Consider the following 24,142-nt stretch of genomic DNA (forward strand, 5'->3'; position numbering starts at 1 on the left):
CCACATTTTCAGCTCTGTGTTCTGCTGCAAGGAAGACATGATTAAGAACCAGATGCCTGGGTCAAGTGCATCTCAGCCATGGGCTCCCCTGCGATGCAGGTAAGCTTACTCTCTCTCTTCTTCTGAAAGTCACTACGCCTTATCACCTATCAAGTCTAAGTGCTTACCCCCTGCTCCCCGTATGTCCCCACCTTGCTTTCTATGAGGCCGCACCCACCACTCTGATCCCAGAGTCTGCAATGTATTGCAAAAGGATGCCCCTTCGAACAAGCAAGGTCAGAACCCCAAGCTTTGAGTCCACCCCAAAGTACGGAGCAACTACTTCGTGCCGGCCCTTGGGGACACTTTGCAGCTGTGACCTCCTGAATCCCTCAACAGTCCTGCACAGCATATCCATGCACCCATTTCACAGAGGGGATAGAAGCGCTTGCCCCAAGACCGAGGGCAGTGAGAGGCTCACTGGGACGGCTTAAGGCAGGACATTCGGCTGCAGCTGGGCCCAGAGAGCTCACCTGCATTTGTGTCTCGAACTCAGGACAGATTTCAGGATTGGGCCTCCTCCTGGGGTCAAATCTGCTCCCACGTGCCTTTACCCTTGCAAAATGCATTTTCTGCCTCGGCAGCTGTTTCTCTCACTGTTTACTCTACCAGTCCAAGGTCAGGGGTAGGTCCTGCCTGTGTGATGAGTGTAAGGCCAAGGTCCAGTGATGCCTAAAGGTCACTGGGCTCGTGGCCCCAAAACAGCTGCTGTGTTTGAGGCTGGGATGGGCTCTGGGGCGGCTGCGTGTCACCACTGAAGTCCCCTGCTGACTGGCATTGCAGGCCATGTAACGCAATTGTCTCAGGATCCTGGGATCGTTGAATAAATGATATAGCAGCTGGGGGGAGGGGGAGGGAGGGAGGTCAGGAAAGCCTTCTCGGAAGAGGTGGCACTGAGCTGGTCTGGAGGAGTAAGTGGGTCTTGAACAGTCAGCAGGTTGGGAACATGGATGGGACTCCAGCGGAGGGAAGAGCTGGAGAAGGGTGTTGAGCGAGGGTGGGAGCCGCGGGCGACTTCATTCCCCACCAGGGTAGCGCGGGTGAAGCCGGCGCTTGCGGTCGGGGCACAGGGACCCGGAACGCAAGGCTGGGGTTTGTCTCTTCTCTCTTCTCTCTTAATCCGATTTCCGGGTGCTTTGGACGTCCGCGCCACACCCCGGGCACCCCCAGAACCCCTGTGTCCCTCCCACTCCCAATGGCTTGTAAGCGGACGCTCCCACTCAGCCCTCTAGGGGGCGCGCGCGCACCCACACACCTCCTCCGCCAGAGCCCCGCCCACCCTTTCTCTAATTGACCTGGTCCATCCTTTCTGGTGAAATCAGGTAATGGGTCTGCGGGACCACACATAGAGGCATGACTGTCCTCCTCAGGACCCTGTTTCTTAGCCACTGTGGTAGGTCAGGGCTGTCGTAACGAAGTGCCACCGCCAGGACAGCTTAACAGCAGAAATTAATGTTCTCACAGTCCTGGAGGATGGAGTGTGAGATCCAGGCTCCTCCTGAGGCCCCTCTCCTTGGCTGAGCTCACAGGTGGCCTCCTCTCTTTGTGCCGTCACATGGTCCTCCCTCTCCGTGTACTAACCTCCTCTTAGGTCTCCCAGCCTCCCCGGAGGTCAGACTGGATCAGAGCCCACCCTACTGACCTCATTTTAACTTAATCCCCTCTTTAAAGGGCCTTTCTCCAAGTACAGCCACATTCTGAGGTGCTGGGGGTTAAGGTTTCACCTAATGAACTTGGGAGTGGGGGACACAATGTAGCCCATGAGAGTCATTCCCTTTGAGTTCCTGCATCTATTGCCAAGTCAGTCTTATTCTTAGGAGATGCACTTTTATTTCCCCTCTGGCCACATGAACTCTCAGGACCTCTCCCTTGTGACCCCCCCCGTCCCCCCAACCAGAATGCAGAGGACAATCTAGAGCCGAGGGCTCCTTCCCTCACCTCTTCTGCAGAGACTCAGACCAGAAACATGACCTTGGACTCCAAGAAGCAACACTTCTCAACCAATGAGCAGCCTTGCCCGGCCCACTCTTGCTTATTTAGCTCTTTCACCCAAAGGCCAGTGTTGGTGGGTGCCGGAGGGGACTCGGGCATGGAAGTAATACACGGGCACAGCAGCGAGCCCAGCGGACACGGGCTCTGGCCACAACCAGATAAACAAACAGATTCAATAGGGTTATAAACTGGTGAGGACAGTTTGTTCGTCCCCAGATGTTTACTGAATGGCCATTGTGTTTCTGGAACCATCCTGGGTGTTGGAAATAAATGAAGAAAACTGCAAAAATCCTCGCCCTGGTGAGCTCCATTCTTGTATGGACAGACAATAAAATAAAAACGTATCAAAGAATAAAATAGGAACGCAGAGTAAATAATGCACATTCGTTGGTGACAAGTGCTGTGGAGCGTGAGCTTGATTTAGGGACTTGCTTCTGTAAGAGCCCAGGGAGGGATGGAGAGTCATGCTGAGTGGAGCGATCTGGCACCCACTACCTTGACTCAGTGGTCAAAACCTTAATCCTCAGTTGGATGGTGTTGGAGGTGGGGCCCTTGGGAAGTGATTGGGTCACAAGGGTGGAGCCTCCATGGATGAGATTTATATATATATTTAAGTTTATTTATCTACTTTGAGTGAGAGAGAGAGCATGAGAGCGAGACAGGGAGGGGCAGAGAGAGAGAGAATTCCAAGCAAGCCCCACACTACCAGTGTGGAGCCCCATGCAGGGCCTGATCCCATGAACCGTAAGCTGAATCAAGAGTCAGATGCTTAACCAACTGAGCCACCCAGGCATCCAGGGATCTGTACCCTCATAAGAGACACCACAGAGAGCTTCCTCACTCTTTCCAGTGCGAGGGCACACCCAGAAGCCTGTGACCAGGAAGAAGATTCTCATCTGACCACACTGGCCCTGATCGCAGACATCCGGCCTCCAGAAGCGTGAGTAGGACATTTCTGCTGTTTATAAGCTGCCTGTCTGTGGTCTTCTAAGCAGCAGCCCAAGACACCTGGGGAACTGTCATAGCCCAGGCGAGACTGAGGAGACGTGGAAATGAAATGTAATGTGGTTTTCTGGACAGGATCCGGGAAGAGAGAGAGGGAAAAAAAAAGGACATTAGTGGAAAAACTGGTGAGGTACAAATAAACATACACCATGCCGCCGTTCATTCCTTTGCTTCGATAAATACGCCATGGTTACGCACGATGATTCCATCCCGGGAACTCTCTGCACTGTTTTTTACAACTTTTCCATGCATCTCAAGTTGCTTCAAAATAAAAAGTTGTTTTCTTGGAAAAAAAATGTTAAAAATCAAGAAAAGAAAAGAAAAGCAGAGGAGGGGATAGGAATGGGATCGAGGTGGTAAAGGCAGAAGCTGGAAGCCACTTATGGAAGAGAACGGGGCACCTAGAGAGACTCTGGGGGAGACCTTCTGCAGCCGGGGGTCCAGAGGGAGCTCCGGAGTGGCGGCACTGACGCCGAGATCTGAGGGAAGAACAGGACAGAACTGGGCGAAGATTTTTTTTTATTTTATTTTTATTTTTTTATTTTTTTTTTTTGGGCGAAGATTATGAACAAAGTTCCAGTGGCGGGAGAGTGTGTCCCACTCACAGAGCCGAGTCTCACTCCTCTGTCAGCACCTGCGTCCCCGTGCAAGGTGCTGGGGCGGTGGGTAACAGTAATAATACCAGGTAGCACTTGGAAGCCACCTGCTGTGTGCGTGACCCTGCTCTATACCCTCTGCAAGTATCATCTCAGTTAGCCAAGAGTCAGAGAGTCACCTGCTGCTGGCAGGGACTGGGGACGGCAAGCACGTGACATCAGCACCCTTCTCTGGTTTCCTGCGGAGCTGCACCCCGAAACGGACCATCTCCCACCTTTCCACAGGACATGAGGTGGGAGGGGAGGCGACAGACACCAAGGCAGCAACAGCTACTGGTACAACATTCCAGGTCCTTGGGCCACTTGAGAGAAGCCAGTCCAATTTTCCGTGAAGACACACAGAATGCAGATAATGAATCACTCTTGCCTATACCCAGGCTGCTGCTCGTACATATATACACACACACGTGCACACACGTACACACATGTGTTCACACGCATGCATGCGCACACCAGCCTGCTGGAGAGCGGTGACTGTTGAGTGGCTCATCCAACTCCATTATGCTAAGAGCTGAGCATTCGCTGTACGCCTGGGGTGGGGGTGGGGTCTTCCAGAGTTTTCTCTCCGAGCCCCTGCTTCTCCCTCAGCCTCCCAGAGAGGCTGCCAGGCACCGTCTGCAGACTGGATCAGGCCTCTTATTCCCTCCCAGATAGTAAGGGCCCCAGGCCGGGCTGGGAAGGTGGGTCTGGGGAGGCAGGGGGGTGAAGGAACCTGTGGGCCCGACCCTCTGCTCCCACCGGTGCTGAGCAAGGTGGTCCTGAGCAAGCCCGCAGCAAACCCGTGCCTCTCTTGCACGGAGGGAACGATTGCAATGATGACTGGGAGCCAGGTTGTTTGAAGGCTGGAAGCAGATGAGGCAGGGAGGGAGCTTTGACCCCGAAGAAGCATTTCTTCGGGAGCTGGTGAAAAATTCCTATTCCTGGCCCCACGCAAGGAATCCGAATGTCTGAGGCTGGGGGTTGAACAAGCCCCGCCTTCCCGATTCAGATGCACGCTTGTCTCCACACTGCTCCTGGTACAGGGCCGTGCGGGACTATCCCGCTGGGCTCAGGCCCCAGCCTTCGGGCCCCCTCCTCTCCCAGCTGCCGCCCACCAGACTCAGTGCCTGCGGACCCTCATTCTCCAGGGACTGACAGGCCCAGATGCACTTTGCTTTTAGATGTTTTGTTTTTGTTTTTTTTTCCTGGCTAATTCGTGCAGGGCAATAGCCAGGTAACAAAAACACAGAGCCCAAGCGCATCTAGGAGCTCATGGCCACTCTGACAGCTCGAAGAACACTTCCGCGGGACTCTGCCCAAGGCCCCTGTCCGGGGAGTACTCCTGATGCCCCCCCGGCCCGGCCCTGGGACCCAGCTCCCCACGCCTCCCTCTAACACCTTCCACACCACACAGTTACCGTCCTTCTGTGTGTCTGTGTCTGTACTGACCACGGAGCCCGTGAGGTCCCTGAGTCACCTCTACACCCCAGTGCCCGGCACGGGCTTGGCCCACAGCGGACTCTCGTTGGATGAATGATGAGGCGGGTGGCCAACTGGGTCCACAGGGTTCTATGCCTCGCAGGGTCACTGCCGGAGACTTCTCTGTTCCTTGGGCGGGGCCCCTCCACTACACGCCGTGCAGGCAGGGCTGCTGATGACACCCGGGATGCCCAGAGTAGTAAGACCTCCAGGTAATAAAGCACCTTTTAGGAGAAGTATGCCCCGGAGGGACTGTGAGGCGGTTGTGCTTGCTCACTCTCAGCTCCACCTGTGAGCAGCAAGCGTGTCCCCATCGGCCGGAAGCCAACGGTCTCACTGCAGAGATGGGACACGCGGCCGCCACAGGGATAGCGGGGGAATGGGAGCGGGGACACATCTGGGTGAGTCACAGGATCGGCTCCACCACGAAGGACCCCAGAGGCCTCCTGCCACAGGACGTGCGGCCGGAAGTGTAACACAGGTGTTGACTCACCCGTGATTGCATCAAGCTGAAGCCTGAGACAGAACGTTCTGGGAGCTTTCCTTGTTTGTAAAGGAAGTCGAAACGCTCCGTTCTCCTGGGACAAGCGGGGGTGCTGTGGGTTCTGCAGGGACAACTGTGCTCCAGGGGACGCACCTCGGGTCCCTGCGGTCCGCTGGCCCAGCCGCAGGGGGGCAGGGCCGACCACGTGGGGCTTCTGCACCAGGGGACGCCGGCTGCCAGCTCAGAGCCTGATGCAGGGCCCGAACCCATGAACTGTGAGATCATGACCTGAGCCGAAACCAGGAGTCGGACACTTAACTGAGCCACCCAGGCACCCCTGAAAGCCCCATTCTCTGAAACCGATTCTGTAGCAAATGGGCTGGAGGAGGCAGGTAGGATGAAGGGCAGACAGATCCGGGGTCACGGCTGCAGGGGTCGGTGCTAACGGCCGGGAGCCAGAGTGTGGGCCCTACAGGGATGGAGAGTAGGGAGCTGGTGTCAGGGATATGCAGGAGGGAGACCACACCCTGTACTGAAGGGGGCAGAGGGGTGGCCCCAGGTCCTGGCTGAGCTAGAGAGATGAAGGCACCATTTACTGGGACGAGGGAAGACTGTGGGGAAGCAGGGAACAGCAGAGGCTCTATTTAGCATGTGATCTGTTTGAGAGGTCACTAAGGAGGCCCTGGTGTCTGCATTCTAGAAATCTCTGAAAACTTGGAAGAAGCCACACGGTACCCCAGGTGAGAGATGCAAGGTGATCGACCTGACAGAGACATGGCCAGCAGCCACCACCCTGCTAGGGGTGTGCAAAGTCCCTGTGGCCTGGAAGAGGGTCTGAGGCCAGGCGAGACAGCCCTAGGGGACACGGGAGGAAGTAGGGGTGCAAGAGGGCCTCCCCTCGACCACACTCACATTTACACAGAGCTCGGCAGCCTACAGCCACCTTCACATCCCTTGACCCTGACCTCAGAAACCCATCACCACCAGGTCACAAACCGTGTCTTCCAGACCGAATGCCGGGACCTGTCCATAGGCCAGCACAGAACAAGGGCAAAGCCTGGAGGCTGGGGTCAGTGTGCCACCACGGCCAGCCAGGACGGGGCTCGGTCTCTCGGAGGGGGCAGGAGCATGGGCTCCCTGCCCCATCGCTCTGTGCCTCAGTTTCCTCTGATGTAGAATAGAGTGCTTGAACCTTCCCAGAAGGCATGTGTGAGAGCCGGTGAGTTCTTAGCATAAAGAAAGGAGCAAAGCAGTCACGGTTATGCAAGGTCATGTCTGGGCCTCGTGGGCAAAGGAAGAATGGATACATTGACCTGCAAACAGGGAGGGAGAAGCAAGACCCACTAACTGGGCCACCAGCTACGTGCCACCTACTGGAGTATGAGGTTGACCTGCTTAGTATATTCAGATTGCGCTGTTTGCTCTCTTCCCGGATCCCATGAACTCAGGGGGCAGAGGGTATGGACTGGGGTTCATTTTTGCTGCATAGTAAATCACTACAAGTTCACGGCTGGGAACAAGGAACATTTACTGCCTCATGGTTTCTAAACCTAGGAGAGGCTGAGCTGAGGGGTTCTGGTTCATGGTCCCTCCTGAACTTGTCATCTGATCCCCGGCCTAGGGCTGCTGTTCCCGAAGGCCAGTCAGGGGCTGGGGCTTGATGTCCAGGTTCATTCGCTGTTCTTCAAAGAGTGGATCTGTTCGCAAGGCTGCATAGACATGGCTTCCCATGGGGAGGGGTGTGTGTGAGAGAGAGAGAGACAGACAGAGAATGCAGGACAAAAGCAGCTGTCTTTTTATGACCCAATCTCAGAAATGACACCGCCCACCCCTTCTGCCAATTCTCCGTATTAGAAGCAAGTCACTCCCTGAGTCCAACCCAAGGACAGGGTAATTACGCTTTGAGTCTTGAAGGGAGCATTATCAGGGGAATTGAGGACACATCTTTAGGGTGACCAGTACTGAGACCCCAGAACCCGGCAGAGTAACCCCCCTCTGTGGCAGGACTGACTGACGACCGCACCAGTGAACAGGTGCGTGAGGAGGGTGCTCCTACCTCGCTCGACCCGGGGGAAGGGCGTGTGGCTCAGAAAGCTTAGTGTGCATGAGGGTGTGGGTGGCAGGTGGGGGACCGGGCCGCTCTGACCCCAGAGTCCTTGTTCACCGGGGATTCTCAGCCACCACCCGTAACGGGGAAGGCAGGGCTGCAATGAAAGCCGATGATGGCGAGCACCCCCCTCATCACGGAGACAGGAGGAGCAAGAGCCGACTGGGCAGCTGGCACAGCAGAGGCAGGAATTCTCCCTGCTTGCCACATACCCCCGTGGGCACCTGGGGATTCACGGGGGCACAGCCAGGGACAAAGCCAGGGTGGCTGCAAACAGGCCTCAGAGCTGCAGCCCACATCTCCCCAGCGGCGCACAAATCCAGGTCAGTGTAAACACGGGCGGAGAGCAGCAGCCAGGCGTCTGTCTGTACTTTTCCAGCCAGAGCGGAGTCCGGCCCCCCCCCCCCCCCCCCCCAGCCTGTAAGAGAGAAGGCAGGACCCACTCTGGGGCTTGGGACGCTACTAGTATTCCATTTCTTCCTCCTACGAATTCTTTAAGGAGCTACAATTGACTAGAGAGGTTCAGAGAGGTGAAGTAGCTAGCCTAACGTCACCCAGCCAGAACATGGTGACAGAGGCCCTTCCCGTGAGCGCCGCCTCTCCGGCTCCAGGAAGACGCTTTCTAGAAGAAACGGATATTTGTCCCTCCCGGCATCGCTTGCTCTGCGGATGCGGGACACCCTCGGATTCCTACCATCGAGACCCGTCGAGCCCCAGAAGTATACACTTTCCCATCTGCAGCCCCAGCCGCATGGGGACAACTCGTTTTCCCACGGTTTTCTGTACCCCACTTGCGCCAAGGCAGCTGTCAGGGATCAGAAGCAATGCCGTGAAGGCAGAAACTATGGGAGGCAGTAAACAGCATCACAGTGGCCCAGCTTGCAAGCCCCGACGGACTCTGTATGTGGCCGGGGACAGAAAGAGTGACTGTCCCGCAGATGCAGCACTTCGCAGCCTCAGGGTGGGGGCTGGGCACTCCACACAGAACTTCCACATCTTCCCCTTCGAGACAGGTGCCGCAGGCACAGCTGCGCGGGCCCCAAAGCCTAGTGCCACTTCCGGCCTCTGCCTGTCTCTACTCTGAACTTCCGGGTTTCCCGAGCCCTGGAAGTAGGCTCCGGGAGACCTTGCCCCTGACCCCTGGCTTCCCTCGGGCTGCTCGCCTGGGTCCATTTCAAGTCTGAGAAACGCACTCAACCTCAGTCACAGGTGGGAGGTGGTGACACACAGGGACAGAGCTCCCATCCAACTGGGACCCCACCCCCATAAAGGGGGCCGCCTTCCCGACACAGCTCCAAAGACAAGCAGTGCCTTAGAGACATAGCAGCCCCAAGAATTATTCTCCTATGATTGGATTTTCCCTCATATGGTCAAGGATGGAAATGCTTCTCTCTTTCTTTCTTTTTTGGAGCACGGGAGGGGAAGAGAGAGCCCGGGTCAGGCATTGGGCTGGTTTTGCCCAAGCTCCTCCAGCTGCACCTCTTAACGGCTAGGGGTCCTTGGGCAAGTCGTAAGACGAGATGTTAGAATTCTTCCTCTCCCCCAAACCCACCTTTCTGGAGGCCGGCACAGACCAAGGCTTGGTGACAAGGCTTAAGATGATAAAGGGACAGGGGCACCTGGGTGGCTCAGTCAGTTAAGCATCTGATCTCCCCGTTCACAAGTTCGAGCCCCGCGTCGGGCTCTGTGCTGACAGCTCAGAGCCTGGAGCCTGCTTCGGATTCTGTGTCCCCCTCTCTCTCTGCCCCTTTCCCACTCCCACCCTGTCTTTCTCTCTCTCTTTCTCAAAAATAAATAAAAAACAAAGATGATATAAGGACAGAGATCCTTCTCAACATAATGGGGTCCGGGAGCTGTACAAACAGGCGGTCAGTGCTGGCAGCAGCGGGCACGGTCATCTAGTGGACGTTCCGTCGGTGGAAGAGGCAGGATCCACGGCCCCACCCAGGGTGCTGCCCAATGGCACTGAGCCAGTGAATCTCAGGTCCGGGGGAGCAAGCAGGGGAGTTTGGGGGGACTGAGGGGCCATGGGGGCAAGAAAGAGAAGGAAAGAAGAGAGAGAAGTTTCCAGTGGGGAAGGGCTCCACTGCAGTTGCTGGGGAGTGGAAGGTGGAGGAAGAGGAAGGGGAAGGGGAGGGGGGAGGGGGAGGGGAAGGGGGAGGGGAGGAGGGGGAGGAAGGGGAGGAGGCTGAAGAGGGGGAGCAGGAGGGGGAGGAGGAGGACCCCGCAAACAGACACTGGGAAAGGCAAAGCAACAAGACAGAAGGAGCCTGGTTAAGCATCAGTCAGCTAAGCATCTGACTTCAGCTCAGGTCTCATCTCGTGGTCTGGGAGTTCGAGCCCTGCGTCAGGCTCTGTGCTGACAGCTCAGGGCCTGGAGCCTGCTTCAGATTCTGTGTCTCCCTCTCTCTCTGCCCCTCTTGCTCTAGAAAATAAAATAAAATAAAAACATAAAACAAATTTTCAAAATATGGCTTTGTGTATGAAGATTCCCATCACTTACAAACACAGATCCAAGAAAACGACCTTATGAAACAAATACAACAAAATGGTAGCCGGGTGATGTAATTCGCGGAGAGGGAGGATTTTCCCGTGCCTTCTCTCTATTTCCTAGGTTTTCACAGGTTCCTCAATGAATATTTCATAAAAGATAACAATGAAAACGGAAAGCTGGTGTGTGTGTGTGTGTGTGTGTGTGTGTGTGTGTGTGTGTTGAAAGAAACAGGTTAGGAGCTGTTCCAGTAGCTGGATTATTCCAGTAGATCTAATAAACGCATGTTACCAGAAATGATTATTTGACCAGTCCAGTCTAAAAACGGAACGCTTGGGTGTCCCTGCCAACATTTCCCAAGCGAGGGGAGGAGTTTGTCGTGGGGATAAATACGTGTCGGCCCCCACGAGAATCCAGCGGCCTGGCCAGGCGGCGGCGTGGGGATCCCCTGACCGCATCCAGCGCAGGGGCAGGTAATCCAGGACGCTGTGCATGCTGGGGGCAAAGGAACCCATTTTTCTAGGATGGCTCCAGGCCAATGCCTGGGAGGCGGGAGGGAGCCAGGAGGAGGTGTGCCAGAGCCCTGGGACAGGCCCCGAATGCCGCACCCTCTGAGGACAAGTCTTCCTTCTGGGTCTGGGTTTTCACACCCGCAAAGGGGTGGACGAAGCACAAGGGCTCCTGTGTGTTTCTGCCTCCAAACGTTTGGATTCTGACTCTCGCCAGCTGGGTACCCCCATTCACGGGACCGTCGGGACCACGATCCCCCCGAGGGGCACAAGCAGCTGCCCCTTGTCTGGCACAGGGCACTGCCCTCGCAGCATGGCACAGACAGAACTGTTGCGCGGGGTCCCTCTGGGCAGAGGCCATGGGGTCCCCATGGCTGCTCTTTCATGGCTCCTCTCCCCTCCAGGGTCAAACAGACAGGCAGGCTGTACCTGTCCAGCAGATGAAAAGATGGTTCAGAAATAGCCAGGCTGCTAACTTGCCCAAACAAAGTTCTTTTTCTCCAGAAATAATTCCGGGGGGGGGGGGGGGGGGGGGATTTTTAACTCTTCCAAAAAATGGTTGCATCAGCTAGAGAGTAAACAAAATGTTGAGCCAGTTGAACTAAGGGCGTTTCCAGGGCCTCCTGATGGAAAGGGGCTTAATTCCCTCCTCTGCCGCCCCTCCCTCTCCTCCCCTTCCTCTCCTCTCCTCCCTCTCTTCCCCGCCCCACTTCCCCTCTCCCTCTCAGAAGCTGCCCCTTTCTCCTCTGGACTCTGGGACTGAGTAGAGGCTGAAGGTAAATAATCCTGTTTGCCGTGGTCACCGGCCTTGAACTCAGCCCCTCGTTGATCTTTCCTGCAACGGCTCCATCCCTTCTCCCCGTGGGATCGTGGGATCGTAGCTCTGGCTTGGCTGGTCGTTTCAGAGACGGGGTGGCATGTGGGAGGAGGTACACCTGCTACGAGCCGGGCCCCTCCACCGTGTCGCTCACATGAGCTACTAGCAGAGTTGCGGAGAAATGGGAACTGAGGCTCAGAGAGGGTCAGTCACTTGCTTGTTACCACACAGCAAGGGCACGTGACCAAAATGAAATCCTAGTCTAGGTCTCTGTGGCTCCAAAGCCCACACTGCTGTCTCCAGGCGTAGCAAGCCAGGCAAACCAGGCTCCTCACCCTACTCCTCCCTTTGCTTGCTGTGTGACTGCGGGCAAGCCCCTTCACCTCTCTGTGCCCAGTTTTTCCCCTGGGGAAAATGGCAGCAATTATAGTACTTACCTCAAATATAATGTAACCGTGTGTGTCGGTTGCACGGGAAGTGCCTACCCGTGGAAGGTCACCAAGCTTACAGAGGCGGAGACTAGCACACAGGCCACATGGGGGACAGTGGGAGGCGGTCGGGACACCAGCTGGCCCTCCAAGACTTAAAAGAGCTTTGTTTTGCAGAGTTGAGGATAGACGGAATGTCACCCCTCTTGGCTTTGGGGCTCCTGGTGGCGGGGCTCTGGCCCACTGGCCACTGCCTCCTGGGGGGCACGCTTGCCCCAGAGATAGTCACCCAGGAGGCCCAACACACCAGGACGCCTGTGGACAGCCTCCAGTTAGCCTCCAGCAACATCGACTTCACCGTCAGCCTCTACAAGCAGCTGGCTTCGAAGACCCCCACTAAGAATGTCGTCTTCTCACCCCTGAGCATTTCCATCGCCTTGGCTTTCCTCTCCCTGGGGGCCCGTGACACCACCCTCACGGAGATCCTCGAAGGCCTCAAGTTCAACCTCACAGAGACCCCTGACACGGAAGTCCACCGGGGCTTCCAGCACCTGCTGCGGACCCTCAGCCAGCCCAGCGCCGAGCGGCAGCTGAGTGTGGGCAATGCCATGTTTGTCAGCGAGCAGCTGCAGCTGCTGGAGAAGTTCAGGGACGACGCCAGGGCGCTCTACGCCTCCGAGGCTTTCCCCACCAACTTCCAGGACTCAGCTGCCGCCGAGAGGCTCATCAATGACTACGTGAAGAATAGGACCCAGGGGAAAATTGTGCAGTTGGTCAAGGACCTTGACCTGCACACAGCGATGGTCCTGGTGAACTACATCTTCCTTAAAGGTGAGTGCCCGGCTCAGGGTTTGGAAGGAAACAGGGCCTCTCGTTCTGTTTCTTCAAGGCCATTTCTGGCCCAGAGTAGTAAACTGTGTTATTAGGGAGACCGACATACAGCAGGTGCCCCTGGTCCCCGGGGTGGCAGAGGGAGGAGGCAGGGCACCAAGGTCCCACCCTGCCCGTCTTAAGCGGTGTGCCCGTCTTAAGCGGTGTCTTCTCTAAAGGTTGTCTGAATGACGCTTTGTCATTGTAGGCTGTTAACTACTGAGGGGCCCAGGAACCCTTTGGCTGAGTCAGAGTCACACTTGCCTGGTTACCAGGAGGAAGGGGCTGCCCTTTCAAATCGCTCTTGGGTGGGTGGGAACTTCAGCTTTGTCTCTGAAGAGACACCTCTGGACATGCTCAGAAAGCCCTCTGCCGGGGCCACACCTGTGAGACCATTCTGACCTGGGCTCCGTCTTGCCCAAGGGCTCAGCCTCTGGGGGGTCCCAACCCCATTGGGGGCCATGAACGCCTCTAAGGAGCCTGGTCAATCCAGGTTCTGCAATCATGCTCCCCATAAGCTTTTCTTTTAAGTGTATTTATTTATTTGGGGAGAGAGAGACAGAGCAAGGAGGGGCAGAGAGAAAGGGAGATAGAGGGAAGCCCACGCAGGTTCTGCACTGTCAGTGTGGAGCCCGATGCAGGGCTCAAACTCACGAACCGTGTGATCGTGATCTGAGCTGAAACCAGGAGCCAGCTGATTTAAGAGCCAGCTGCTTAACCGACTGAACCACCGGGGCGCCCAGAGCCCCTGTGATCTTGAGGGTGGTAGCGGCAGGGTCGCTGTTCTGGGGAAGTGCCCTGGGGGGAGGGCAATACCCGAGGCAGGGCCCACTCCCAGATTCTAGTTTCTACCCCATGGGTAGAAACTCCGCAAACGCAGACCTCAGCCCGTAAGTTGGGAAGAGACGGAGGGCGAGCAGATAGGGTCTGCCTTGCGGTGCAGCAGTCCCCACAGGGCCGAAACACAGCCAGAGACCCAAAGACCGATCAGGGAGTCAGGGAGCCATCAGGTGTCTCAGAGAGAGGAGCTGTGTGGAGACACTGAGAGCCGCACGGGGCTTCTGCTGCGTCCTGGGGCTGGGACCCTCCCGGCCGGTTTGCACGGCTGAGTCTGGGTTTGCAGCTGCAAGTGGAGACTTGGAACCAGATTTCTCTGTAAAACGAATCTGAGCAGAATGAGCCCTATTTGTTCTTTGTGTGTTTCCTGTGTCTTCCCCTCCTTCCACCCTGCCCTGTTGGAGGATTTTCTCCTCCAAATTCTCCTTCCCAGGGATATACCAGCCTGCGGTGGGGGGGGTGGGGGGCGGGCTTTCCCTTCCTCTGCTGCTTCTAACAAAGAAGGGCAGGGGGGAGGGGGGGAGGGGAGGGAAGGAGGTGGAAGGGAGAGCAAGTGGAGAGGAGGGGGTGAAGGGGTGAAGGAAGGGAGAGGGGGGAGGAGGGAGGGGGGAGGACAGAGGGGGAGGGGGAAGGAGGAGGGGGGAAGGGGAAGGGAGAGAGGGGAAAGGAGTTGGCTCACTTTCCCAGCAAAGGATCTCCCACCCACCCCACCCAGTGCTCCAGTCCTCCTGAGGATAGAGACCTGTGCCCTCTCCTTGGCTGACTCCCCCCTGCCCTCACATTCCCATTTTGCCCCTTGTTTCAGCCCATTGGACGAGGCTGTGGGTGTTTGCGGACATCCCTGCAATGCCGACAACTGGGTGGCCAACTAGTGGTTACTAGCACTGTCCCTTTTAGGGGGTCCGGGGCTTCCCATCCCTCCCCCTGCTGCAGTCTCCTGCGGCGCTCCCGGGCCCCTCACCCCTCTCTCCCTGATCCCCTGCCCCTCTCTCTCTGCACCTGCTATTCCCAAATTCCTGTAGGTCTCTCGCTTACCACAATTAACCAGATCTTTGTTCCACAGCGCGTTCCCAGTCCAGACCCGTGGGACTCACCCCTACCTCTGGTGGCCCGCCCACTTGCCAAGGTGCCCCTGAGCCAAAGCAGGGCCTCCCCTAAGAGGCCAGTGGGGTGCCTGTTGGGGCGCCGAGGGTTTTCAGCAGCCAGGGAGCCCGGACAGAGAAGGGGTGGGAACAGAGCAGCCCTGTATTCACAGAGTTCTCTGACCTTCAGCCAAATGGAAGACGCCCTTCGACCCCCGGGATACTTTCAAGTCAAAGTTCTACGTGACCAAAAGGAGGCAGGTGAATGTGCCCATGATGAGCCTCGAGGACGTGAGGCTGCCCTACTTCCGGGACAGGCTGCTGAACTGCACGGTGGTGGAGCTCCGCTACACGAGCAACGACAGCGCCCTCTTCGTTCTCCCCGACGAGGGCACGATGGAGGCCTTGGAGGCCGTGCTGTTCCCAGAAATGCTGAGAAGCTGGAGAGACTCACTGCGGATGAGGTGACCGTCCCCCCTTCCTCCTCGGCCACTCTCCCCGACTCCTGTGTGCCCCCAGCACACAGGGCCTCCCTAATGTCCGGGGCCGGGGCTGCAGTGCGGGGAGAACCCTCCCAACACGGCGGGGGCTTGGGATAACCTTGCCCTTGACCTCTTAATTCCTCCATCACACAGGTTAACTGAGCAGCTATGATGGGCCAGGCACTAATTGAGACCCTGAGGGTATGTCAGCAAGTAAAACATAGATCCCCTCCCCCCATGGAGTTTACTTCGTAACTGGAAAATGAGAAAATGAATAAATACAATAAATAGGTACAGTGTTTAGTATGTTGGGCGTTAAGAAAGGAAGGCGTGGAAGTGGGTAATAGAACAGGGTAAAAGGATTCAGAAAACTGAACCAACCGGGAGGTGGTCAGTGATTTTAAAAATGATCACCAGGGGCACCTGGGTGGCTCAGTCGATTGAGCGTCTGGCTTCATCTCGGGTCCTGATCTCACAGTTCGTGGGTTCGAGCCTCACATGGGGCTCGCTGCTGTCAGCGCAGAGTCCACTTCAGATCCTGTGTCCCCCTCTCTCTGCCCCTCCCCCGCTTACACTCTCTCAAATATATATATTTATATATATATAAAGGATCGCTAGCAAGTGATATTTGAGGATCAGCATGACAGATGTGAGGGACTGAGCCCTGTGGATATGTTAGGGCAACGCATTCCTGGCAGAGGGAATGGCCAGTGCAAAGCCTCCACGCAAAGCCTGGTATGTCTGAGGATTAGGGAGGGCAGAGAGGCTGAAGCAGGGTGAGAGTCAGAAGTCAGGGGGCGCTCACGGGATGGTTCTGGTTACGCAGGGCCAAGCCGGCCCCCGGAAAACCTCACCTCTTCCTCCTCTAAGCAAAATGGGGAGTCATCACAAGATCTTGTGCCGAAGAGTGAATGCTCTGAGGATTGTTTTAAAAAGACCGCCCGGAAGCTGAGGGGAGAGCTGACTACAGAGATCAAGCATGGAGGCAGGAAGGAGCCCCATGGCACAATAAGTGAGATGAGTGGTCAGGTTTCAGATAAACCTGAGGGTAGAGAGACAGGCTAGGACATGGAATGCAGAAGACCAAGGTCAAGGGGGACAGGCGAGGTAAGGGGAGTCCTGGGCCCAGTCCCTGCGATGGGGACATGAGGAGGCAGTTGGGGGTCAGATCCCAGGAAGCCCCATGACACAGGGACCCCGCTGTCTCATCCATGTTCTCCCTTTGCAATGCTTCCTTCCTTCAGGACTACATAGCAGCTACGCGGCAGGGGCTTAATGATCAGGTGTAAATGGGTAGAATATTCATCAAACACCTTTAATTTACAAAGCACTGAGGACATATACGCCTCCACACATTTCTAGCCCGTGATGGGTGCTAGGAATGGGTGAGTCAATGAGTGAATGAATGGATGAATGAATGAATGGATTTGGAGAGAAGGAGACATCCTCCCTGCGCACAGGACTCAAGGCTCGATGGGAGACACAGCCTCCTCATGTCTGGCCACTGTGAAACCAGACAGAAGGGGACAAGAGCCTTAAGGGATATAAGCAGAGAGAGGAAAGCGTGGACGTGGGAAATATCAGCTCCTGCTCCAAGAACTCACCACCAGCTCTGCTCAGAAGCAGAAGAAGCCCCTGTCCTCAGGGAGCTCACCAGACAGCCCAGATGGGGACCGCCAATTGCTCGTTTCCAGATCCCCGAGGCCCTTGGAATATAATCCCCTCATGTCCAGCGCCAGCCCCTGCCCCTCATCTCCAATACCAGGGCTTCCTTCTACTCTGTGGACCATCCCCTCTTTCTTCCTGCCTTCCTGCAAGTTCATCCACCCGCCTCCTGCTCTCCTCTCCACCCAGCTAGCTCCTTCCCTTCCTTCAGGACTCCGGCTTGATGCCACTTCCTACAGGAAGCCTTCCAGGTGCCCATGGAGTGTGCTGTGGAATCCCTGTTGGGGAGAGTGTGCTTCCTGCTGCACTATAAGCTTGCAGGGGGAGACCAGGGCAGGCCACCACAGCCTCAGCCGGCCCCGGCCCCTGCCTGGCACACGTAGGCACTTGCGGACGTGAATGGATAAAGAATGAATTAACACGAGTTAGCACAAGGGTTCAAGAAACAGAGGGAACAAGGGGCGCCTGGGTGGCTGGATCAGTTAAGTGTCCGACTCTGGATTTCGGCTCATGGTTCACGAGTTCGAGCCCTGCATCGGGCTCTGTGCTGACAGTGTGGAGTCTGCTTGGGATTCTCTCTCTCTCTCTCTCTCTCTCTCTCTTTCTCTCTGCCTCTTCCCTACTCACGTTCTCTCTCTCTCCTCCCCCTTCAAAATAAATAAATAAGCTGAAAAAATAAGAAGAAACTGAGGAAGCGAGTACTTATTTCCAGCAAGGTGGTTGGAAAGGAAACCAGGGAAGCCTATGCTGGGAGGTGGGAGAAGGTGAGCGTGGAGACAAGCAGGTGCTCACAGTAATTTTTCTCTTTTCCCAGGTTTATAGACAGGCTCTTCCTGCCAAAGTTTTCCATCTCCAGCAGCTATAATCTGGAAGGCATCCTTCCTAAGCTGGGCATAAGGAAGGTCTTCAGCAACCAGGCCGAACTGTCAGGAATCACCAGGGAGAAAAGCCTGGCAGTTTCCCAGGTGAGTCTTTAAACTTTAGATCATTCATCCTCTATACCTGAGCTGGAATGGTAAAGGCCGGGCTGACATTCGGGTCACCCTGAATCTGCATAAATAACTGTTTCTCATTATCCGGACCCCTCCCTGGGACTTCTGCAAGCACGGGAGAGCTGGGCTGCGGGCATGTGGAGAGCCGGTCCCCACCTCCCCTTGCCATATGATGTGACACAGAGCCACTCCTGGGGAAGAGCTGGGATGGAATGAGAGGAGGCCCCCATCCTGTGCCCCACTTTTACTGCCTACAGCGGCAAATGATTAAAGTGCCAGACCCCTCAGATTTTCGTCTGTAAAATGGGAGTGATGATTCATGGCCAGTGAACCACATGGGGCAGAGCATGGGAGAGGCCCTAGCTAGTCACAGCCACAGGGCAATGGTGATGGAAATGCCCTAAGGGCGTGAAAGGAGACTCTAGGGACCCTTGCGCTGCGCTTCTAGAAACAAGGTCCTCCGAATGAAGTAGGGTGTCTGAGCCTTCCCCTCTCCTCTGCACCCCACTTTCCAAAGGGTGTGGTAATGGAGGGATCCCAGGTCGTGCAGGGATGTGAAGCCACAAGTCCCCCAAAGTAGCTAAGGGCCCTGGGGACCTTTCAGATGGTGCAGGAGGGGCACTTCCTGTCCACGGGGGTGCCTGTGGCGGCTGCTTCAAGGCAAAGGAGCTGCCAGAAAGTTGCTTGCAAGAAAAATGTGGCCCTTGACTCTTCCTCTACATTATATGGAACATTTGGGGGGCAGCGCAGCCTCTGGACTCAGACAGAGAGGCACTCAGATCAGGGAGCGCTTCCTCTATATCTCCACGACCCTGAGCCTCAGTTTGTCTATCTATGCATTGGGTCTATGCAAGACCACTCACAGGGTCATTGGGAGGAACAAACAAGTGGGTCCAGTTGAGCAGCACAATGACAGACATGAGAGGCCAGGGTACGTGCCCCGTTGGGGCTCTCGGGCAGGCTGCTCACCTCTGGCCCACCCCATCTATGGGGGCTAACGCTCTTGCGTTCCCACAGATGGTCCACAAGACCGTGCTCGACGTGGCCGAGGAGGGCACAGAAGCGGCGGCGGCCACGGGAACTAAAATTGTTTTTTTGTCCGGAAGAATTGGCCCACGGCTCATTGTCAGTTTCAACAGACCGTTCTTGCTCTCCATACACCACGACGATACCCAGGACATCCTCTTTTGGGCCAAAGTCACCAACCCCAATCAAGCCTAGGGCTCCCCCGCAAGTGGCGGGGCCCCTTTCTAAGGCACCAGGTGCCCAGATCCCCAGATGCAGCCTGGCCTCGGTGCGCCAAGGAGCCGCGTGCCTGGCCCTGCCTGGCTCATCCTTTAGATGACGACAGTGAGTCCGCCTGTGGCTTCCGCACGCACAGGGAGCCTGTGGACCGTTGGATGGGAGGCTCTGAGAACTCCAGCAATAAACCTCCTTTCTGGGATTAGATGCTTTCTTGGTGCCTTTCTGCCCTGATCTGCCTGACTCCGCATGCCTACAGCTGCCTGTGCCCAGCGGCCAAGCCCCAGAACCTTCCACGGGGCTCAGTCTCACCCAGGCTCTGGGGCCTTTGCCCGCAGAGCTTGTGGCCAAGCCCACTTGGATCTCAGGCCCAGGATGGGAGGAGAGCCTGCAGCCTTATTCCCTCATCCGCGGCCTCCCCTGTCCCTGGTTCCAAACTCGCCATTTCCCTCCCATCAGCCCAGCCTGTGTCTACACACGGACACCCCCCCACCCCCTGCCACCAACTACATCTGGCATAGCCTCTTGTTCCTGGGCTTTCTCTCCTCCAAGATGCCTCCTTTGACCCCCAGCACCCCCAATCCAGGGAGAGTAGCTACTTTAGGTTCCCGGCCGGGGTTCCTCACCGGCCTCACCGGTGCTGAGTTCTCCCCACCAGATGAAACCCTCACCCAGCAGAGTGGAGGCTGGGAGCAAATGAGCCACAAATGGACAACTGCAATGAAAGCCTATAGGTTATTCTGAGCCCCCTTTTATAGATGAGGAAACTGAGGAACAGAGAGGCTCAGTAATTTCCCCCATGCCCACACAGCTAGGAATTATTGCCAACAGGCTGTTATCTTAACCTGCTCGATGTCAGAGGACCACTCCGAACCGCAAAGAGATTCTGACCTTAAAGATTCTCACAGTGACGGGGCACCAGGGGGGCTCGGTCGGTTAAGCGTCCAACTCTTGGTTTCAGCTCAGGTCATGATCTCACGGTTTGGTGAGTTCAAGCCCCGTGTCAGGCTCTGCACTGGCAGCACGGAGCCTGCTTCGGGTTCTCTGTCTCTTCCTCTCTCTCTGCCCCTCTCTGGTTCATGCTCTCTCTGTCTCTTTCAAAAATAAATAAACTTAAAAAAATTAAAACTAAAAACAAAACAAAAAAAGATTCTCTCTCTCCCTCTGCCCCTCTCCCAACTCATACTCTCTCTCTCTCTGTCAATGTAAGATAAAAAAAATTAAAAAATACATAAGAAAAGATTCTCACAGGGATGACCCTCCTGGACTTGGAATCTGATGGTCAAGACTGATGATAAAGCAAGGCTCTAGAAGCTAAGACAAAACACCAAACTCAGGGAAGTCAGGGAAGACTTCCTAGAGGTGGTGACCTCTGTGCTATAATCAGAGGAAGAGTAGAAGATGGTTGAGTGAGCAGAGATGAGAATGTTCTGGGCAGGAGAGGGTGACGGAGGCACTTTCAAGAAACCAGAGGGTGTTGGGCAGCCTCCGGAGCAGTGAGCAGAGGGGCTTCCCAGGGGAAGGACTGCTGCGGCTCAGTAACGGTTCTGGAACAGTTCCTTAGAGCCACAGGCAGCTTTAAAGGAGTTTAAACAGAGAGCTGATGTGAGCAGGTTTGCACGCTAAAGAGCAGACACCGGTTGCCATGCAGAGAAGTGACTCGGGGGACAGGGGTGTGGACGGGCATTGAAGGTGCTGTTGAGGATCAAGGGCAAAAGATGGGTCACGGCTGGAGAGAGAGAGAGAGACAGAGCAGGGACGATTCACAGGCTATGATGACAGTCCAATGTCACGTTATGGGGGGATTTGCAGGAGACGGCCAAGGGATTTGTTTTAGAGGTTTGGGAGAGAAATCTGGGCCGGAGCATAGCAAGGGTCAGGATGTGTCCCCCTGGATGGTCAGGGAGCGTTGACGGAGAAGAGCCTCCCCAGTGCCATGGACTGTAAAGAGAAGGGCAGTGCCAGGGAGAGTGGCCTGAGTGGCCATCCCAGGACCAAGTGGGGAGCCGCGGAGGGGAGGGGGTGGGGCTGAGGCATAAGGCAGGGAATGAATGGGCCAGGGGATGACAAGCTCCATATCCCAGCACACACTCCAAGCCCTGGCTGCTCTGCCCCGGGATGGCACAGCTCGTGACTCAGTCGCCTGGATGGACGTTGGCCACGCAGGTGGGGAAGCCCGGCAACCACTCATGTGCTCTCACTCGCCCCGGGGGAGAAATCACAGGCTGACAAGCATTCTCTTGGCATCAAGCTGCGCTGCCTCGGGAGAGGAGTCCACCTGTCCCTCTTCCTGCCCCCAGTGCATCCACACTGGGATTTCTTTTTTGCTCCAAGGATGTTCTGGAACTTTCCCAATGGACTCTTAGATGTTTTACAAACACTCTCTTGTCTGTGGGTGATTGTCCCAGTCAGAGTTCTCCAGGGACTCCAAGACCACAGCAAAGAGAGCTAGAGTCTGTGACTGTTATCTGACACCCAGGTGGGAGAGATGCCCCCCCAGTCCCTTGGCGTATGGTGCGGGACCCCTAAGTCCCCACAAGGGCATTTGGACCTCAAGTCTTGCTGTTGAGGGGGAGATGCAAGCGATGGGCATCTCAACTGGCCATCCTACCGACATGTTTCTGGGCATATGAGGCGGAATGTTGTAAGGTGGAGCTGCTTTTGTGGTTTAGGAGGAAGGAAATCACCAGGGCAGGTGACACCAGCATGGGGTGTCAGGAGGGATGACCAGAGCCTGGGGCAACCCACTTTGACCCCAACCCCCTGGGCAAGTTCAGCCTTTCAGAGAAGAGTGACTGGGAAGAAAACTCAGCCTCTAACCAACAGCTTTGCCTGAGCTCTTCTGTTGTGTGGACCAGGTTAGGCTACACCCAGATGTCAACCGTCCCCAGGGAGATGGGACCCAGAAGGCCTATTCAGGAGGGCTTCCAAGGATCCACATGAGCCTTGGCCAGGGTGGCTCAGTGGGGAGGAGCTGTGCCCACAGTCTCTCTGATTTCTACTTGTACTTTGTGGCAAGGTGGAAATCCCACCCCTCAGCCCTGGAGAGACTGGAGGCTCTCTCGCCTGGGAATGGGTGGTGCTGGTGCCCATCCCACCAGCATGAGGTGAGGTGGGCCAGTGGTGGGAAGTTCTGAGAACAGTTCTTGGACCAAGGAAGTGGTTTGGAAATGTCTTCCATTTACTCTCTGGAGTGAGCTGAGTAACAGTCCCAGAGAAGATTTACCCACATCCTAACGCCCAGAACCTGCCAACATCACTTATGTGGAAATGGGGGTCTTAATAGATGTATTCAAGGATCCTGAGATGAGCATCCTGGAATATTCAGGCGGGCCCTATATCCAGTGACAAGTCTTTCTAAGAGGGTGGAGGAGACACAGACACAGAGGAGAAGACCATGTGAAGTCCCAGGCAGAGACGGGAGGGCTGATCACAGGGGACAGTGACAACCAGTGTTAGCTGGAGGACAAGCAGGGATCTCCCCTCCCTCTTCTGGAGGGCGAGTGGCCCCTGCTGACACTAGGGTTTGAGACTTCCCGGACTACAGAACGTTTCTTTTGTTCTAAGCTCCCCTGTCTGTGGTCATCTGTCCCAGCAGCCCTGAGAAAGTGGTACATGACCCACATAGGTGCTCAGGGGCCGGCGCCATAGCCATGATGCTTGTTGAATGAATGCCCGTGAGGGGCTCCAGACACAGCAGGGGTGACTTGAATCCCCATCTCTGGGGTCAACACTACTGTGTCCCTTGAGTTCCCCAGATGCAAGAGGTCTGTTCGGGGCCCCATTGTCGAGGGTTGGCGAACAGTCTCCTCTGGCCATCTAGGGCTCTTACCCCGCTCATGGTGGTGTTCTGCCTTCAGAAGTCCTGCTAAGTCGCTCCCTGTCCAGGCCTATAGGGTCCCGGGGGACCACAGGTCATAGCTCCCAGCTTTGGACCATTTCCACCTACCCCCAGGCAGCCCCTTCCAAGCTTTCATAGCCCCAGGCCTCTGCGAAAGAGTGAAGTGCTGGTGTCCTGCTCAATGCACCCACCTCCCGTTTGGGGTTTAAGGAGCCTGATCTGGCCAAGCCCCTGTGCCCCATCCACACCCGGAGGGATGATCTGGTCCAAGCCCCAGTATGAGCTCAGACGTCCACAATACCAAAGCCGAGGGGGGCCCTTTGGCCGTCTGGTGACACGGCTCTTGGTCATGGGACACCAAATTCCTGCAACAATGAAGTCCATTGAAGTTGTCTGCCTTTTAGGACAAGCCAGCACACTGATAGCACAGGCCGGGCTGGGGATAGGTCACCCTGCCACAGGCAGGGCATCCTAACACAGAGCCTGCCCCCCGGGAGCCCGCGTGGAGCTGTGCACACCTGGGCAGAATGCAAGGGATCTCAGCTGTGACGGAGGGCGAATCAAAGGCAGATTTGGGCCGAAGACGGGGAAGGGAGGCAGGGTGGCCCGGCCAGGAGCCCCTAGGAAGCACCCTGGTGCGGGCCTCGAGCAGTGATACTATGAGCACGTGCACCTGTAAAATGGAGGCCGGAATGTCCCCCTGTGTCAGAACGTGATGTACCTCCATTCAGTCCTCACCAGGACCCTAGGGGAGGACTTCTTGCACCTGACAGCCGCGGGAGCAATCAGGGACACAGAGCCTTAAGTAACTTCGAGTTCCAAGCTCCCAAGTGGAAGCCACATCTGTTCCAAATCGCTCAGGGTCCTCCACGCGTCTCCTGGGCCCTGCGACCCATCTCTCTTGGGCATTTTGCTTTTCGTGCCCCACCCGTCAGGCCTACAGCAGTCCTGGATCCTTCAGACCCCGAGGCGGTGCCTGGGCCAAGGTGGGCAATCGGGGGCCCCCCGACGGGCAGCGGGCAGCCGTGGGCTGTGCCTGCGTGCAGAGCAGAGGAGAGGCGGAGGGAGCACAGAGAGAGAGGAAACACCGAGCACGCTCCGGCTTCCGCATCCGCACGCGCATGCGCACAGAGAGCCGGCTGGGC

At 56.2% G+C, this 24,142-nt stretch overlaps 1 protein-coding gene across 1 annotated transcript; it reads left to right on the forward strand.

The window, feature by feature from the left end:
• The first annotated feature begins 71 nt into the window (after positions 1-71).
• SERPINA3 (serpin family A member 3) lies at positions 72-19,363 on the forward strand. Its single transcript, XM_039254549.1, has 5 exons — positions 72-99; positions 12,164-12,817; positions 14,966-15,239; positions 17,737-17,887; positions 18,932-19,363. Exons 2-5 carry the CDS (start codon positions 12,181-12,183, stop codon positions 19,133-19,135), a joined length of 1,266 nt encoding a protein of 421 aa, XP_039110480.1. The 5' UTR covers positions 72-99; positions 12,164-12,180; the 3' UTR covers positions 19,136-19,363.
• The last annotated feature ends 4,779 nt before the right edge of the window (positions 19,364-24,142 follow it).

Source organism: Hyaena hyaena, unplaced genomic scaffold (assembly GCF_003009895.1).
Source record: "Hyaena hyaena isolate Hyena2069 unplaced genomic scaffold, ASM300989v1 scaffold_493, whole genome shotgun sequence".
In the NCBI taxonomy this organism is placed as follows: domain Eukaryota; kingdom Metazoa; phylum Chordata; class Mammalia; order Carnivora; family Hyaenidae; genus Hyaena; species Hyaena hyaena.

Coding starts and splice junctions, on each gene's coding strand:
- SERPINA3 (XM_039254549.1), top strand. CDS start 12,181: ATGTCACCCCTCTTGGCTTTGGGGCTCCTGGTGGCGGGGCTCTGGCCC. Junction 12,818..14,965: donor GAACTACATCTTCCTTAAAG/GTGAGTGCCCGG, acceptor TCTGACCTTCAG/CCAAATGGAAGACGCCCTTC. Junction 15,240..17,736: donor AGAGACTCACTGCGGATGAG/GTGACCGTCCCC, acceptor CTCTTTTCCCAG/GTTTATAGACAGGCTCTTCC.